This window comes from Pocillopora verrucosa, chromosome 4, assembly GCF_036669915.1.
Source record: "Pocillopora verrucosa isolate sample1 chromosome 4, ASM3666991v2, whole genome shotgun sequence".
Taxonomy (NCBI): Eukaryota; Metazoa; Cnidaria; class Anthozoa; order Scleractinia; family Pocilloporidae; genus Pocillopora; species Pocillopora verrucosa.
Window position 1 is genome coordinate 25,547,632 of NC_089315.1, and position 17,625 is coordinate 25,565,256.

Consider the following 17,625-nt stretch of genomic DNA (forward strand, 5'->3'; position numbering starts at 1 on the left):
AATTGTCCTCATCGATAACGACGCAAAATTTGCCTAAAACATGGTATAGGAGGTAGAAGTGCACTCAGTAAGAACGTCTCTTATTAAATGCACTCAACAATTTTTATTATTCTTGCCAGAATTTCATGAAATTGTCAGAATAATAATCTTTTTACAGTCTCCGTGTTCAAACAAGTGTCTCAATTTTTAGAAGTGCAGGTTAAAGATCACATGATAACAATTTTTCGAACTTTGCATTAAAGCTGTACTTATACTGGCGACAGCTTGGATCAAATTGCGCCACAGATTTATAACATAGCACATTAATATCAAGGGTCGACGTCTTTAAGAGCTTTGGAGTGTCTGTCGATATTTCTGTATTTTATTTTGAGGGCTACCTGACTACAATACGTCATAAATGGACGGATATAGAACTTGGCACCTCGCTAAAATATATTGCCAAATATTATGGATAGTTGTACAATTTTTTCTCACACATACCCAGATATTAAAGTAGTGGAAAATTAATTCTTTTTATTGTCTACTCAAAAAAAAAAAAACCACGGTCGTCTTAAGCTTTGAAGTATTCAGTGTACTTGCATCCGGCCCTCGGCAGGATTTGTTTTCGTTTCGGCTTCTGAAACTATATCTTCATCGTTAAAAATATTTATTTTTAAACTGATTCGCTGGCCTGGCACACAATTCTACATGCCTTTTTTTTAGAGGTTATGTAGTCGTTCATCTTTAAAATATTGGAAGTGTTGTGTGTTAAGAAACGGTCATTTGAATCAAAGAGTCAACAGGAGACAGAAAAAACACTTTAAAAGTCATTTGTCTGAGTGGAATGTTGTTCAGAGGGCAAACCAATTAAAACAATATCACTGAAGCAGTGGCCAAAGTCATGAAGAGGTTAGGCTTGGGAAACAAGGTCCGTTAGATTTTTGCGAGGGTTATCAATGAAACTGTAAGATCAATAAATAAAATAATGTGTTGTCCAGCTTAGAAATCTTCACAGAACAAATAAAACGACCACAGAGCGCTTTTCTCGACTATTGGCTGAATAGCACTTTTAAAAATTCGTGATGTGGATAATGGTAAATATCTTTAACGGAGAAGATATAGTTCCAATATAACGTTAATTGTAAAGCACTCATTAAGTATACCACTCGTTTGGAACATTTAAAAAAAAATTACAACATCAGCGATATTGAGTGAACTTTTCAGAAATTTGTATTGAATTACGCGCTCTGATGCTCAACCGCTGACCACAGAGGTTGTGCGCGGCGAAAAAACCATAATTCTCCATTTCTTTACCGAGCTTTAAGTTAACCATCTTTTTTACTTTGCTTTAAGAGGTAGTTGGATATAACGGTGGCGAATGGTAAAATCCGAGACTGGCGAGCATAGTGGCCGCTAGGCCGTTGTTTGAAAATCCGAGACTTAAGAGTAAACAACTTTAGCCATGAATTACAGATTATATTTAACCCCAGCTGGATTTCCGATGTGGTTTCCCCCGGACATGGTCGAATTAAGCCCTGATTCGACAGGAAAACCAGGGGTGGATATTAAACGAGTCTCGCAAAATATTTTCACGATCTCGAAACCTCTTCATAAAAATTTCATGAGTCTCGAGGTTCGTATTTTCTTTCATAGTTCGCAAGATCCAGGGTTTCTGAGAAACAACTGTTCTAGTGTAGCTAGGATCGACTTTGTTGGTGGCAAAATTCTGTTCAGGATCGATGTTAAGAGACAAAATTGAAAGGGCGAAATTGATAATTCGTATAGGCGAGCGGATGCCGTTTTCCAGACTGCACCACTAAAGCAACAGAGGTAAAAGGAGATCCTATCTACAGGGGTCTCACCATATCAAACGACCAGGAGAGTCACAGCTAAGATGATTCTTCATGTTGTAGACCACGACACGCTAAATCAAGACCTCTGAAGTCTCGTGTTTATCGTGTAATGCGAACAGAGCGAAGGCCTGTTGTTTACTGTTTCCTGAGCGGAACTAATACAATATTGTTAAGTTGCAGTTGTAAGAGTGAGAGAAAAGGTCAAAATCCAAGTCCTACACGTAGAAACGACAGTAATTGCTAACAACTTCCAAGACAGATAATCTTTTGAGTCCGTGATGCCGTGAAGAGGCCAGGTCACGAAATTTGCTATGCTCTATTCTCTGTTCAAACTTTCGCCGAAACCACCATTTGTACCATGAATATTTAACATATGCAACCGAGCTTGTCTTAGATTTTGCACGTTGACCTTCTTGAGACTTCGTGTCTTGTTTTGCTCTAATCTTGTATAACACTTGGAGCACGATATCATTGCATGACAATATTGGCTAATCTAATACCTGGTAAAAGTAGTTGTTGCATAACAAATAGTCACGAGTGTTCGCACAAGCGACCTGGATAATTTCCATAGTGACCAGAAACGTGCTGGTAAGTTACGTAAGCAACTTATGGCACCCTAAAACTTTTACCTTTGAACTCGCTCACGTGCCGTTTAAGGGTCAGCATTGCGATATTATACGAGTAAGTAGTAGATAGTGTTGAGCTGTGATTTTGTAAATCTTATGACTTGAATGATGCGAACTGTTCCTTGGTCGAGCTTAGCGTGCATTTTGGTAAACAATCAGCCGGGAGCCAGTCGCTGACATAGAGTGTTAGCAAACCGGGACGCGAACCGACCCAACTAAAACGTTTTCATTGGGGGAATACAAATCCTTTTCACCAAAGTCTACCGTCCGCTACAGTTTCATAGAGAAAAATTTTTTTGAGAAACTTCGAGAATTTTGTCAATTTTCAAAAGGATCGAGGAAACATTTACACGAAAGCCAGTAACATCAGACTAGTTTACGAAGAGTTTTTATGCATATGCGATACACTTCTCCTTCAGACGAGAAAATATGACACCACATTGCTAATATTTTGATAAAGAAATACCTTTTTTAAAAATTTTGGCCATACACAAGTGCTTCAGCCCTGTAGACTGTTAATCATTCTGTAACGTTATTCCCGCAGCCTCAGATAAGATGGCACGGTGAGAGACGGGCATAAGTCCCAAAGAAAGAGTGGGCAAGTTTGTAAAGAAACTGTGGAGCTGCATCGGTGGGGGTTTTGCAAGCTAATGTGGGTTTATGAACCGAATGTGTATAACTGCAATTTGGCCATTGTGTCGAGTTTCTAAAGCTGTTTCGAGTGTTACCCTTCGTCAGAGCGAATTTTTAGACACTGAACACTGATTTACGTCAAAATCTCTAATTATCAGATTCAAAAGCAGTACACTGAGCAAATTGAAGCGGTTATAATTTATGCTATTTCCAAGCTACAATCAATGTTGTCGGGGGGGGAAGATCGCCACCGGCATCGACACACTTTCGGAGGGACACTGGGGACTAAGCAACACAGCTGAAACGTTCATTATGTGGAAATCGGTAAAAGGAAACAATTAAAAAGAAGGAAAAGGAAAGCTCGTTACTTTTCGAGCACCAAGCTTAGTTAAATTATACGTGTGTACGGAATTACGAATATAACATTTTGCTGTGAGCTTTATCAACAAAGTTATACGTCTTTTCAGGAAGCCATTACTTGAGTAACGGGCTCCTGGTCTTTTTTAACCCTGGTGACTTGTTAGCTTCCATGATTTTTTTTAACTGTTTGAGACAACTTGGCTCTGACAGCCTAAATTCACGCCACCCAGCCCCCCACCGCCCGCCATTACAACGTTCGCACATGCGCAGACGTTACCGTGAATCTGCAGGCACAGGCCAAGAGATTCAGAGTCTCACCTAAACTGACGACAAAAATGCTGACCATCTGTCTTTGACCTGTTGAATTAATCAGTGTAAAAATAATTATGTTTTTATCTTCCGGCTGAATAAGAGAGTGGGCAGAGTTGAAATGGAAATTGGCCCATGAACCCAAAATCTATCTACTTCATTTCCTGAATCAAGAAAAAAAATTCTGATCAAGTCACGTGTTTTTCGCACCAGTCACTCTAAATAGCTTGTTTAAGAAGGCCAAAATAATGCTCATGCGCACAAGACTAGCGAAAGTCGGCGGTGCTCACGCCCCCCTCAGTTCAAGGACCTCTTCAAGAGATTCTTATGTCGTTGTATGGATCTTGCAACCACTGATGTATCTTGACTGGATAAGTTTCCTATTCTACTTCACTTTCCTTCTTGCAGCACCACAGATCTCGTTTGACTTCTGGACGTGTTAAACGGTTTCCATTTATATTTCCGGCCGAGTCAACGATATTATAAATTGTCGTAGACAGGCAAGAAAAGCAAAAGTTTGGACATGAATCCGAACGAAAAAAGACGAGATTGCGTACCATACAGTGCGAACCGAGAAAACGAGGTTAGTAGGAGATTTATCATATCTTTGGGTTCAGAAAGGGGGAGAATAATTCGATTCTTACAAACCATTTTGAATTAAGCTGGCCGTATAGGGAAATACCACAAAATAGGGCCCGCTAAATTGACAAAACATAACGCTTGTACTAACAGAAAGATGCGATAAAAGGCTTTATACTGTTTTCTGATATGTTCCAATCCGCTTTTAAGATTTCCATCACTTTTCCTCGACCTTACTTGTCGTCACAGGGAAATTAGGTATTATCAACTGAGTTGATAACGTAAATTGGCCACCGTAAAGAGGTTCAAAGCTGACGTTTCGAGCGTTAGCCCTTCGTTAGAGCGAGATATGACGAAATACGTTCTGACGAAGTGCTAACGCTCGAAACGTCAGCTTTGAAACTCTTTACGGTGGCCAATTAACGTTATCAACTCAGTTGATAATACCTAATTACCCTGTTATACTCTTTCACCGACGCAACACCACAGTTTCTTTAGAAACTAACCTCCTTTTCACTTCTTTATTGTAGCATGATTGAAGTATTGTTTGGGGACCAGATAGTCATTTGTAACCTTACACAAAGCTTGCAGCGGAAGTTCTTCACGACATGTATAACCATCATGTTGAGTTCTCACAGAGGGTAGCGGGGGTAGGATGTAGGGAGAGTTGAATTTTGACAAGCGAGGAGGAGAAAGGGGAAAGCGGACCCGACCACCCCCGCCTGCTCACTTTTGACCAAAATCAAACATGGAGTATTTGGGCAAGTTATCACTAGTTTTTCAAAAGTTTTTCCGAAGTTCCTGATTAATTTCCTTTTTGCGGCTACCCTCTAAAAAGGAGTGTCCAGCGCAGTAGAACAACTTTCAATCGAAAGGAAATCGAGGCACATAAATTCATAGATCGCCAAAGTTCCTTTGCCCCAGCACCCACGCAAAGGTGGCGTAATTTGTTCTTATTTTTATTGCTGTACACGCACACGCATTAACATGTTCGGATGTGTTGTGCGGCCCGACTCAAAACTTCCGCGTTTTTTGTCCGTTTCCAATCGCTCTTCGTTTTACGTACTAAACCCCAAACTTAGAACGTCGAAAAGAAAGAAAGATTCACTTCAAAAAAGAGTGATTTGCTGAAAGGACTGGGAAGGAAAAGCACAGGTTTCCCGCCATAGGCTTGGTTACCAAGGAAGAGAAGAGGAAGTTGAAAACAGAAATAGAAACCGAAAACTGGGGGTGTCTTTTGATCAAAAAACAGCTGAGCCAAACGTTTTATATGAGAAGGGAACTCTTGGTCTTGTTAACTGCATGTCAGGTAAGGTGTGGAAAAATATTTTTCACGGTTTCTATTCTCAGAAGGTTTTTACAAGTGCTTGTTGACATGGATTCCATTTTCGATCGAATACAGTTTTGTCTTCGAAAATGGCGACTTGCATCATAACGCGTGAATACTCGATCATTATTGATTTTATGCAGATGAATTTTAACATGAATGTTTGGGGAATATTTGGATAATTCCAGCGCGCTTTCGGTTTTTGCACATTCTGAATAAAAAGTGAAAGAAGGTGAAGGTCACGTACAAATTTACTTAAATTGTGTTCGAAAGACTTCTGCATGGTCTTACTGTAGCTTCCACTTGTCAAATTTTTAGCAATGGTATAGCCAGGAAAGAAATATAGAATCTACCACAACCCAAAGGTATTTCAGTGAATTTATTTCAGTAGACTTAACTTCGATCCAAAGCCTGTTGTCTTCTGAGTTAGCCAGAAGGGCTGGTGTTTACCTTTTAAAATGTTCCTCTCAGTCAGATATGATTAATTTACCCCCTTTAAAAATTGTACTTCCATACTCCTTTGGCTTATAGTAAAGGCTTTTGAATTGCATGATTTCAATTCCAGCCCTTGCAATAAGCTAACCTGTCACCAGTATTCTATACTTACGGTTCATTTTTTACTCTCCTTATGTATGGCATTAACTCATAATTCTTTCCCCTTCTGTCACAATTTTCAATCCAGTTCCCTGATTTTTGATTAGTTTGTTTGGCCCAGCATTGTAGTGAAAGGGTAAACTAAATTATTCTATTTCATCTATAAGAGCTTACAGAGGGACAGCTGTCCCCAGAGCCAAATCATCCTTTAAATTTTATTATTCTTTACTTTTTTCCTTCAGGAATGGAAGTATAACTATGCCTTAGTGAAAGTTACCTGATCTTTAGACTGCTTATAAACTCAATTTTACCTTAGATCTCCATAATCAGACCCTTAAAAGATTCTTGTGATGCAATAAGTGACCCAAGCTGTGTTCAGATGTCAGAGTTTTCAGACAACAGAGAGAAGGACAACATGGGACAATGTGAGTTGAGTCATTTCAAAAAAGAGTGAAGGTTTAAAAATAGCAAATAGTCTGTGGTGAGAGGGAGGGGATGGGGGTCCAAAGGTGTACAAAGCTATTCTCTGTGAAAATTGCTGTTAACTCTTTGATTCCTAGGGGGTGACTGGCTTCTAATTCCTTTTTATGTTGGGTCTCAATAGTGTGATGACTTTTACAGCTAACAGTTAACATTTTGTCCATTTTATGGCAAACTGTTTATTTCTTTCTGTTAAGATTTAAAGGAAACTTTTTTATGATTATAACTTTTTGTATGATCATGGCTAAACTTTGTCAATTTTACACTAAAAGGGCTAAATTTTTCTGCAGTTTTAAGGCTAAAATTTAACCTTATTGGAACCCTCCTTACAGTGTCTCCTTGAATCAAATATAAAGGTCATGAGAATAACAGAAGTGTTCACTGATTTAAGAAACTCTTGATTGTCAACTAATTCTCCTTGTCAGCACCTTAGGAAATGTACAGAGAACAGTATGGAGAATATGCATACTGATGTTAGGTTGTAAAGGGTTAAGAGGATAATGTCTACAAAAAAACTCCACAGCTGGACAGTGGTTTACTCACTAGATTTTTTAACCTTATTAGGCTCCTTGTTGAAATTTGCAGCAATGGTCTTCTTGCTGTGTTCCATTTGTTACTATCTTGTTACTCGGGTGGAACTTTAACTTCATTTTCAAATCAAGCAAAGTAGCTATAATTCATAGTCAGCATTCTATCTGCTGATAACAGTTCCCCGACACTTTCTCCAAACTTTTCTTGGTTTACAGAACCATTCTTTGAAATTTGCTTCAGCAGATCTGGGTTCAAAAGGCAATAAAAAGGAAGATACTTTCCCAGATACTCTAGAAGGATTTGGATACAAGTTTAATGAAGGTTTGTGACAGGAAAAAAGAATCTTGCATAGAACACTGCCCTCTCAGTCAATCGTAACATAGCAAGTATTGAGTTATCGAACACAGCTGCTATTAACTGCTGTCAAAGGTGATCAGTTTGACTTGGGTTCTACAGGTTAGACTCAACCAATTCTGGACTTAAAATAAGTAGCTCAAAGTACAGGTTGTCCTTAAAACTTTAACCACCAGAAGTGACGAACATGTAACTCTTCCCCATAATGTCCACATGTTATCTAGCAAAATGGTAATGAGAATACTCAAACTTGTCAGGTTTTAAGTGATCTAATACTAAATTCTGAAACTAATTTACAAGGAAATGTGTGGCAGCTAGCGAGGATAATGAACAATCAGATCTTGGGAGTTACAGAGGGTTATAAGAAATGTTGTCGCTGACTGTAACTGACATTTTGGCAACCTGAATCATTGGTTGCCTAAATGTCTGCTTGATCGCTGTCACTGATAACAGTCCCTTTCAAGACTGCACTCATTCACTCACTCTCCTCAGCTGTCATAAGAAAATATTATACCAAGTTTGAAACCTTCGAAAGTACTGTTTTATTGAGTTGTTCAGTAAATAAAACAATTTTAATTTTGGTGTTGAATGTAATTGGGGATTGCTTTAGTTTTGTTTTACTTGGCTCCATGTTTAATTCATAAAATTTGTACCACTTTTTTTGACTTGGTCACCTGCGCTTTCCTGCACTAATATTGCGCAGTTTACTTGTTTTGAACTTTCCTTTGTTTTGAGTGACTGTTTTCCTTGATAGCTTGGCTTTTTCTTTACACCACTCAATTGAAAAATGCTCTATAATTATTTCATTATAATTATGTCTCTGCAGAAGGAAAGCTGAGAAACATAGAGACTGATGAACCCTTTAAGTTTGAAGTGAAAGAGGGTGATAGGGCATATAACCAAAAACATTATGAGGCACTAGGAGAGGTATGATTTGTAGTCACTGTAACATTTAACGCATTGATTAGAATGTACTCATCACAACAAACCTTTAGTTTTAGATGATATATCAAGTAAGCTTCTTGTAGGTATGTATACAGTTTTTATTGAGATGTTTGCTAACAGCAATGCTCCAATCACACCTTTATTTCCATGTTGTCATTTGGCAGAAAAGTAATTTTCAAATTGGTTGCCAGTAAAGACATATTGTGCAATATATACACAACTGCGTTGTGTGAAAGCATGTACTGGTAGTTGTCTGCAGACACCCTCTATTCCAAGATGCACACAGTTTTCTAATGTACGAGCGCAATTGAATGCTCTGTGAATCATCTTTGATGTGCTGCTATATTTCTTTACTTGGAATAACTCTCAGCTACCATCAGGACCATTTGTATATTTTTTTTACAAAAAAGTATGAATACTGTAAGCCTTTTTACTCACTGATACCTTTTTTTAGGCCCATGTATACATACAGTGTATATCTTGCTTCATATTTCTAGCTATTAATTTACCCATGCGTGTGACCATTGTTCTGAAAAAAAAGTTGTGAAGCAATTTATCTTGGTTAGACTTTTTCAATCAAGTAAAATCTATGTTCAGTTTATTGGCTAAAAAACTATAGAGGTGTTAGTAATTTTAAGTAAATTTTTTCAATACTGATTTATTCAATAGATATAAATTTTTGTGTCTTTTTAGGTCATCACTGAGTATATCTATCATTTACTGGTGGAAGTAGAACTAGAGAGAGTTACTGTTCCTGTAAGTGAGACTAAACCACAACAACAACAATTTTGATATGTGTTTTTGGTAAGCTATAAAATTCACACTTTAGCAGGGGGTTTATTAGAAAGGTAAAATAGACTGAGTAAATAGAATTAAATTATCTTCTAATCCATTATTTTTGTTTTAGTTTGATGCCAAAGATGAAGGTGAAAGTTTCTTTTTCATGAGTAAGAATGCAATGAAAAGTGACAAGCTGATGATCCTAATTCATGGTAGTGGTGTGGTCAGAGCGGGACAGTGGGCAAGAAGGTACAACTTTTTTTTTTTTTTTTATTTGTACAGCAACTAATTAGTATTTTATTTTTCTTTCCTCTTTTTCAGTTTGTTAGCTTGTTTGTTTTCTTTGGTTAGTTTCTTTGCTGTTTTGCTTTTAATATACATGTACCAGGGTACCTCATCTGTTTTTGTCCTCACCCATATTTAGCTTTGTACACACTGTTTGAATCTTCCCCTGAAGGATTTCTTCCTCCAGGTATAATTTCTTGTTGGTAATTTTTATGATCTTCCTTGGTCTGTGGTAGGATAGGGATTTATCATAGAATCACTTCTTCTTGAGTAATAGCAGTAATTCATTGAACTACTTTGTCATTGTCTCTGTTTCTCTTAGATTAATCATTAATGATGATTTGAAGAGTGGAACGATGTTGCCATACATCAAACGGGCCATGCAGGTAAAACATTTAATGTTTAAAATATTTTTAGGGAGTGAATGCAAGTACCTTTCAAAATATTGTAAGTTCTCTTGAAGGAAAACTCTAATGGTGGAATGAGTTGCTGTCAAATTGGCAAGAATTTCTTGTTTTAATGAGATTGTTTAGAAAAATTGAGAAACAAGAACCAACTGCAATGGAAATTAGAAACAAATGCAGGCAAAATGGTTGCATTTTCTTAATGGGTGCCAAAAAAATCATACTTATCATCCTACAGTACCTGTTTGTTTGTGGGAGTCCCGAGGAGATCATGAGAATAATAGCGATAACTGTAATGCATCATGCAATCCAACCTGGCAGCTTGAAACGTATTTCATTTTCAAAACAGCTGATATCTGTTTGGATCAATTCTCACTTGTCACATGTCACACCAGTCTGAACAAAGCTTTTTGTTGGTGCCCAAGCAAAAATCTGAGCACCATACCCTGAGACAGTCAGGCACTAGCTCCAAGGGTAGTCCAAGGGCACCACTTGGAACTTGTCTGAACACGTTTTTGTTGATTCCTGTGCTTTCTTTCCATGCTTCCCTGCCATGCAGTCACTAAAATGGCATAAACATATTGCAAACTACAAAAAGAATGTTGGGCGCAAAGCTTTTTGCACAAGTGCTAAGAAGAAATACTTGTTCCAGACCACCAGTGTGTCTAAACAATGTCCTGTTTGGTCCCCAGACACAGTACCACTAAATGGGTACCAAGTCTGAATGGTGTCTTGGCCCTAATATGAAGTCAAACCTCTCAATCGATATTGCAGGGACCAGGTGCTAACTTTTAGAGTACAACCCCACCAACCCCCATTTAAAGCATGTCTTTAGGTTGATGATGAAAGTAATTCTCCTCTTTTTCGTTTTGTTTGTTTGTTTTGAATAGGAAGGTTATGGAGTTCTTATCACAAATGGAAATGAAAACTATGTGTGGTCAAAAGGACGTAGAAAAATCATCAGGGTAGGGTACCTATAAATTACCTTAATTTGACAGTCAAGGAATTGTTTCACTGGATAGTGAACCTGTTGATTGTTAATTTTATTACCTGAGAAATTCAATAATGCAACTTAGAGACTGTTAACTTTAACTGAGTTTAATATATACTCCATCTTTTTCCTATTAAGGGCAGTGAATCCCCAGAGAAGCACTTTTCCTATGTATGGGACAACTTCATATCAAAGGCTGTAGCTCAGACGATAGTTGTTGTGGCCCACAGTTATGGAGGAATCGTCATTGTGGAAGGGGTAATTGAACACATTGAATATGTTGTTTGAATTTTGTTTGAATTTTTGTTTGAATTGCTTGCATATGGTGAAACTTTGAATGTTAAATGATAACACTATGCAATAGAGGATGTCCCATTGATACTTCCAAACCAAGATGGAGTCATTTTTTATTCCTAAACTGTGATTGGCTAATTTGATTTGTTTGAGAGATAGTGGTATCAGTAGTTGCATTGTAAACTGGTTCAGGTCAAATATTTAATAAACCTCTATGCACTGTTCTTTTTTTCAGCTTCAAAAGTGTGAAGGTATCATGGAAAGGGTAAAAGCCATTGCCTTTACAGACTCGGTGCACAGTCTTTCACACCATAGGGCAGACAAGAAACTTAGCGCATGGATGAAAAAGGTACTGGGAACAGATACTGGTATCGCAGAGGTCATGGGTTCAAATTGCATATGGACCTGAATTTTTTTTTCAGGCATTATTTTCACTACTACTTATTATGAGTAGTGTTCATAACTGCAAGGATCACTTCTGTATTTGTTTCTTCAACTGCAGTTCACATATCAAATGATTTTCATATATTTTCACTGAGATACTGGGACGTTGTTGCTAGAGGATTGTTATGCACAGATTGGTAGATGCTGATCATAAGAAATCATGAGCCTGCAAAGGTTAAAATTTATGTACAATCTAGACAGATTTTTAACTCTTTTGAATAATTATAGTGGCTGGTGCTTTGGAATTGAGTAGCCACTGAAACCACAAGCACTTGTTGCTTTTGGAGAAGTTTGCTAGTATATTGGTATCTGGGCAACTGCCCACCTACCCCTCCCCTAACTCAACAACAGTCAATTGACAACAAGTTAAGATTAATGTTGGGTTAGGGGAGGGGTAGGTGGGCAGTTGCCCAGATACTGATATTGATCCACAAACTTTGCTGTTTCCTTTGCAGTGTTTCTCTGGTTACTCATCCACTTACTCGAGATGCCTGGAAGAAAACTTATCAAGAGCATTAAACATTAAACCCAAGATATAAAAAAACTCTTAATTTGTGCATGGTCTGCACCTTTTACGCCCTAACACATCTCAACATATCCGCACATTTCCCAAGATGTTGAAAAGGAGAATTTGTGTAACCCTTTAAATCCTAACAGTGACTAGCATCAAATTCTCCCTACAATATAACCCCTGAATTACACGTTAAGGTCATGAGAATAAAGGAAATGATCACAAATGAAAGAAGCTTTTGATTGGTAAACAAATTCTCCTTGTCAGCATCTTAGGAAATGTGTTAAAAGCAGTATGGAGAATATGCATACTGATTTTAGGGTGTAAAGGGTTAAAAAGCAAGAGCTTCTTCAAGTTGTGGTAGTTTTCGTTATTCTCTTGACCTTAATGTTTGATGTGTTGGGGTGATATTCTTAGGAAAAATTAGATTCTAGTGACTCTTAGGGTTAACCCTCTAAGAGTGACAAGCATCTAATTTCCCTCCAAAGTGTCACCCCTGAATCAAACATTAAAGTTGTAAAAATAAAGGAAACTATTGCAAGGTCAAGAACTTCTTGATTAATATATAGATTTAGCCAAGCCTAAAAGCGGACCTCAAATTTTTTTTTTTCCTGCATGTCTCAAGGGCACAATGCCTTGCCCGGCTAGGACTAGAATCTGGGTTGTCCGACTCGGAGCCCAGTGTACTGACCACTGGACTACTGAACAAAGCCATGGCATTGGCGTGCCCGCAGTACAGTTGACCACACATGTTAAAAGTAGCACCTTGTATGGTCGAACGGTCGTATGGTCATATGGTTGTGCAGTCGTACATCCAAATTTTTTCAGCTTGATGGGTTACAACTATTTTGTATAATTATGGGGCTACGCTCTGCGAGCTCTGCTATTAGTCTGACAAATTCTTGGTGTTGGTTGCCCTAATTTCAATTATAATCATGATAATCACATCATTTAATTATGATTGCATCATAAGATATAACCCTAACCCTAAGCAGATATAACAAATAGGATCTTGAAAGTATTAGTTTTGACATTCAATTTAAAAAGGTCTGATGAGTCATACATTAATGAAAGTTTGTTGTTGTCATTTTTGTTGCAGCATGCACGCAACTGGGTCTCTTCAGACCTCCCTCTGGATACCATCATAGATTACAAAGGTGCTGATTGTGAGCTGGTCTCAGCTGGTGAGAAGATAGATAACTCTTTTTTCTCCCTCTACACCCTCTTCAGTAAATTCCTCTTTCAAGGATTATAGGACAGGGTTTTTTTACTTTTTCTCCTCTTGCACCTCAACCATGAGTCAATAGCACGCATCTTCCAAAGGAGGCTGTCTGCTACTGACACCTGCACCACTCCCTGTAGGGACACCTGTTGCCTCTTCTGTTCCATGCAGTGTTAATCTGCTAGATACTCAGGACACTGTGGCAGTGAACAACACAGAGCAAGGCAGAGGGGAAGGGGACACTGTAATAGGAAGCATTTAAAGTGGTTAATTGTCTCAAATAAATATCAAACATAATAGCAGAGTTTGTTATTGATCTCAGTTCATGAACACACTTCATTCATAGGAAATTAACATCTGCACCATTAACCTTTTAACCCCCAAAAATAACTGGATTCTAATTTCTCTTAACAGTATTGCACTTGAATCAAATGTAAGGACCAGGAGATTAAAGGAAATTATCACCAATTTAGGAAGCTTGTGATTGTGAAACAAATTCTCCTTGAAAGTCCTACAGAAAATGTGAATAGAACAGAGTGGAAAATACTTAGTAATGGTTAAAGAAAAAAACACAGTGAGGTTAAAAAATTTCTTGTTCTGTGATACACCTTTTGTAAAACTATTTTGATCTTCTTTCTGAGGATGATACTGAGTTATTTTTGTTTACAACTTAGTAAAAATTACTTTATGAAGTGCCATAATATTTCTTAGTTATAGACTGATATGCAATAACTTCTTTTCCGTTTATTTTAGGTACAATGAAACATGAGGTCACTTCACATGCAGCTTTTGATTCAATCTTTAAGTTCTTTGATGAGAAGCTTAAAGCTTCAAATCAGACTGATAGCTCTGAAAAGCAGGGTGACACATCAGTTGGTCAGACCCCAATGGACAGTTGTGGAAGTCTGTCTGATGAAGCTGAAAGCAAAATGGAAATCCCTGAAAATGAAAATGATGGAGTAAGCTCAAGCAAATCGAATGAAAACTCCCAGACTCAAGCTGATGCCTCAGAAGAGCAGGAAGAAGCCCCCAGAAAAATGGATGATTCCTCCCCAGTTTTGGCAGATGCTACACAAACTGAAGAAGAAACCTCCCAGACTCAGGTAGATGTGTCACAAACCCAAAAGGTACCCTCAACCAATGAGGAGAATTCCTCTCACACTTTGGCAGATGCCACACAAACTAAGGGAGAAACCTCCCAGACTCAGGCAGATGTGTCTCAAACCCAAGAGGTACCCTCAACTAAGGAGGAGAATTCCTCCCAGACTTTGGCAGATGCCGCGCAAACTGAAGAAGAAACCTCCCAGACTCAGGCAGATGTGTCACTAACTCAAGAGGAACCCTCAGGCAATAAGGAGGATTCCTCCCAAACCCAGACAGGGGATACAAAGTCCCAGGCAGATGAAACTCACATGGAAGTTGATGCAGATTAAAATGGAACAGAAGTTTGATGAATAACATTATTTCTTCTGTGCAACATTTGGTAATAGTGACATGCAAAACAAATGTTATAGGCAGGTGAATCATCCAGCTGGCAATTCAAAACATCGCAATGTCTTGTTTTTCTCATGTCTGCTTTGTTTTCTTATGCACACTTGAGTTGTACAATATTAAAGCAATATTTTACCATGACATACTTTTAAATCATGGAAAAATTTGAAGTTGAAAAAGTAAGGTTGACTGTAGCTTTGGATGCTTTGCTTATAGTGATAGCCCACTAGATTATTTAAGAAATCTCTTTAAAAGCCATCACCAGGTGTTTTTTAAACTAAAGTACATTTTTTTAACCTAAATTATTCATTGATGACCTTAGATCAAGAGAATTGCATTACTATTAACCCTTTGATTCCCAAGATTTCATGAGTATTTCTCCTTACTGTTTGCCAAACAATTTATGTGATGTTAGTTTTGAGAATTTGGAATTGGATCAACCAATAATCCCCTAATTGATATTTTCTTTATTCTCATTACTAGTCTGCTTGATATCACATTGATAGTGTAAGGAGAAATTCTGTCTTGGTCACTAGTGGGACTTAATGGCTTTAAAAAAATTTTAAGAGTATTATCAACAATTAATGGTATAAACTTCAAAGTTCTTTGTGTCTGAAATAGGTGACTTTAGTTGACATCTGAGTATAGTCAAATAAATTGTGTAGAGCATTTTGATTTAAGTTGAATGAGTGGTATTAGTAAGCAATAGATAGCTTCACACATATATTGGAAACTTTGACAAAGAGCTCCCATAGTTAATTACCCATCAATTAACTCACAAAAACTATTATGTTGTATGTGCTATGACACAAACTCTGATAAATGATAAGTGCCACCCTATTTGATTATTTCCTTCTTCAAGCATGACATTAAAGAACATGTAACAGTTTACAAAATGTTTGTTGCTGTTTTGCAGAATTTTAAGTCATTCAAATGTATTACCACTTATGAAATGACACATAGGATATACTTTTTTGTGTCTGCAAAATAGCATTGTAGCTAACCAGGGTAGGAGGGAAAAAACCTTAAAATGTCAAAGCTTTAAAAGAGTACACACAGGGACACCAAAAAGTACAATAAATTTGAAATAAGTAAATTAGAAATTGCAACCTGCAACATACAATAGAGAATGAAAAAAGAAATGATGTTTTAAAAGTTATGATTTACTAAATATGTTGATTTAACCCTTGAACTCCCAAGATCTGATTGTTAATTCTCCCCTGTAGCTGCTACACATTTCCTTGTAAATTAGTTATGAGAACTTGGTGCTAGTTCAAGATAGCAGCTTCTACCTGATAAGTTTGAATATTCTCATTACCTATTTTCTGTATGTATGGATATTGTAAGGAGAAGTTTTATGTTAATCACTTCTGGGAGTTAAAGAGTTAAGTGCATGTGTCCACATAAGTATCTTCTTGAATTAAAGTGTCCAGTAGCTGATGTGTTTCCTCTTTTAACTGATGTTTTGGTAAAGAAGATTTTATATTTTCCCCAGCATTTCAAAAGCTTGAACAAGCTGTCATAGATTTTGCTGAGTGAAGCAGTCACTTTTCCTGTAGTTTTCACATGTTCATCATTCCCATGTAACTATGACACTACTGAAAAGTTGCTTTAATTTGTAACCAGTGCCTTCTCAAGTGGTTATTGTTACTGCAGAGGGTATAAAACTAAGCAAATTCATAAACCATTCATAGGGACACAGTAGCCATTGTAATGAGGTCTCTGATAGCAAAGGGTTAACCACAGTTGGCGGCAAACCAGTGAAGGTGAAGAACTGTCCTTTGGTTTGGGAGGAGGGGGTAAGGGGCCATCAAACTTTACTCCATCCCTTGGGTAAATTTTTCAACTCAACTCAGTGGCTGACTAATGAGTGATTATGAAGAGAATACTTGTGCACAAAAAAAGAGACTTCATTTTATAATACATCGACATTTGTTAATCATCGTTCGAGCCCTGGCCAGGGTCATTGTGTTGTGTTCTTAGGCAAGATGCTTTACTCTCACAGTGCTTCTCTTCACCCAGGTGTACAAATGGGTACCAGCAAAAATGCTGGGGGTAACCCTGCAATGGACTAGCATCCCATCCAGGGGGGAGTAGCAATACTCCTAGCCGCTTCATGCTAAGGAAACCAGAGTTAAGCACCAGCCCTATGGGCCACTTGGGCCTGTTTAAAGGCTTTACTTTTACCAAGTGACAGTATGGCAGTTTAGCACTCTACATTGAGTTCACCCTTTCATTCATGAGATCTAAATATTAATTTTCAGTACTAACTTCTTTACCAACAACTTAAAGAATTTAGTGTTTACTCAAGTGACTTTCCGTAATTGAAGTTCTCTTTCTCAGTACCTTTTGCTTGAAAATGGTTGGAGTTTTGCCTTTTTCAACTAAGGAGACATTTTCAGAAAGAGGTAACGACAACCCCAAAAATGAACATATGAAAATAGACTCATGTATGTGAGAAAGCAAGTGTCCAAGTCACAAATGGTTTCAGATTTCCATCTCACTGAACAAGAAAACAGGTCGAAATTTTTACATCAATTACAAGCCATAGTAAATTAAAATTGACTTGCAAGAAATTGCCCTCAAATTGGTACAAAGACAAAATAAAAAAATCTTCATTTTTTTCCAGTCTG

General features: G+C 37.6%; 1 protein-coding gene across 3 annotated transcripts; it reads left to right on the forward strand.

The window, feature by feature from the left end:
- The first annotated feature begins 5,501 nt into the window (after nucleotides 1–5,501).
- Nucleotides 5,502–16,432, forward strand: LOC131775977 (cotranscriptional regulator ARB2A homolog). Of its 3 annotated transcripts, none has more exons than XM_059092105.2 (13): nucleotides 5,519–5,648; nucleotides 5,985–6,031; nucleotides 6,577–6,685; nucleotides 7,512–7,592; nucleotides 8,452–8,552; nucleotides 9,264–9,326; nucleotides 9,478–9,599; nucleotides 9,958–10,021; nucleotides 10,930–11,004; nucleotides 11,169–11,288; nucleotides 11,560–11,673; nucleotides 13,379–13,463; nucleotides 14,255–16,432. In XM_059092105.2, exons 3-13 carry the CDS (start codon nucleotides 6,640–6,642, stop codon nucleotides 14,932–14,934), a joined length of 1,551 nt encoding a protein of 516 aa, XP_058948088.2. In that variant the 5' UTR covers nucleotides 5,519–5,648; nucleotides 5,985–6,031; nucleotides 6,577–6,639; the 3' UTR covers nucleotides 14,935–16,432. The 3 variants fall into 3 exon arrangements, with proteins under 3 accessions (XP_058948087.2, XP_058948088.2, XP_058948089.2); XM_059092106.2 differs by having other exon boundaries at nucleotides 7,515–7,592; XM_059092104.2 differs by lacking the exon at nucleotides 5,985–6,031 and having other exon boundaries at nucleotides 5,502–5,648; nucleotides 7,515–7,592.
- Nucleotides 16,433–17,625: the final 1,193 nt, after the last annotated feature.

Excerpts from the sequence above, each read along its gene's own strand:
- LOC131775977 (XM_059092104.2), top strand. The coding sequence starts at position 5,610 with ATGAGAAGGGAACTCTTGGTCTTGTTAACTGCATGTCAG. Across the intron at positions 11,289-11,559 it reads GAATCGTCATTGTGGAAGGG|CTTCAAAAGTGTGAAGGTAT; the intron begins GTAATTGAACAC and ends TCTTTTTTTCAG. Across the intron at positions 13,464-14,254 it reads TTGTGAGCTGGTCTCAGCTG|GTACAATGAAACATGAGGTC; the intron begins GTGAGAAGATAG and ends CGTTTATTTTAG.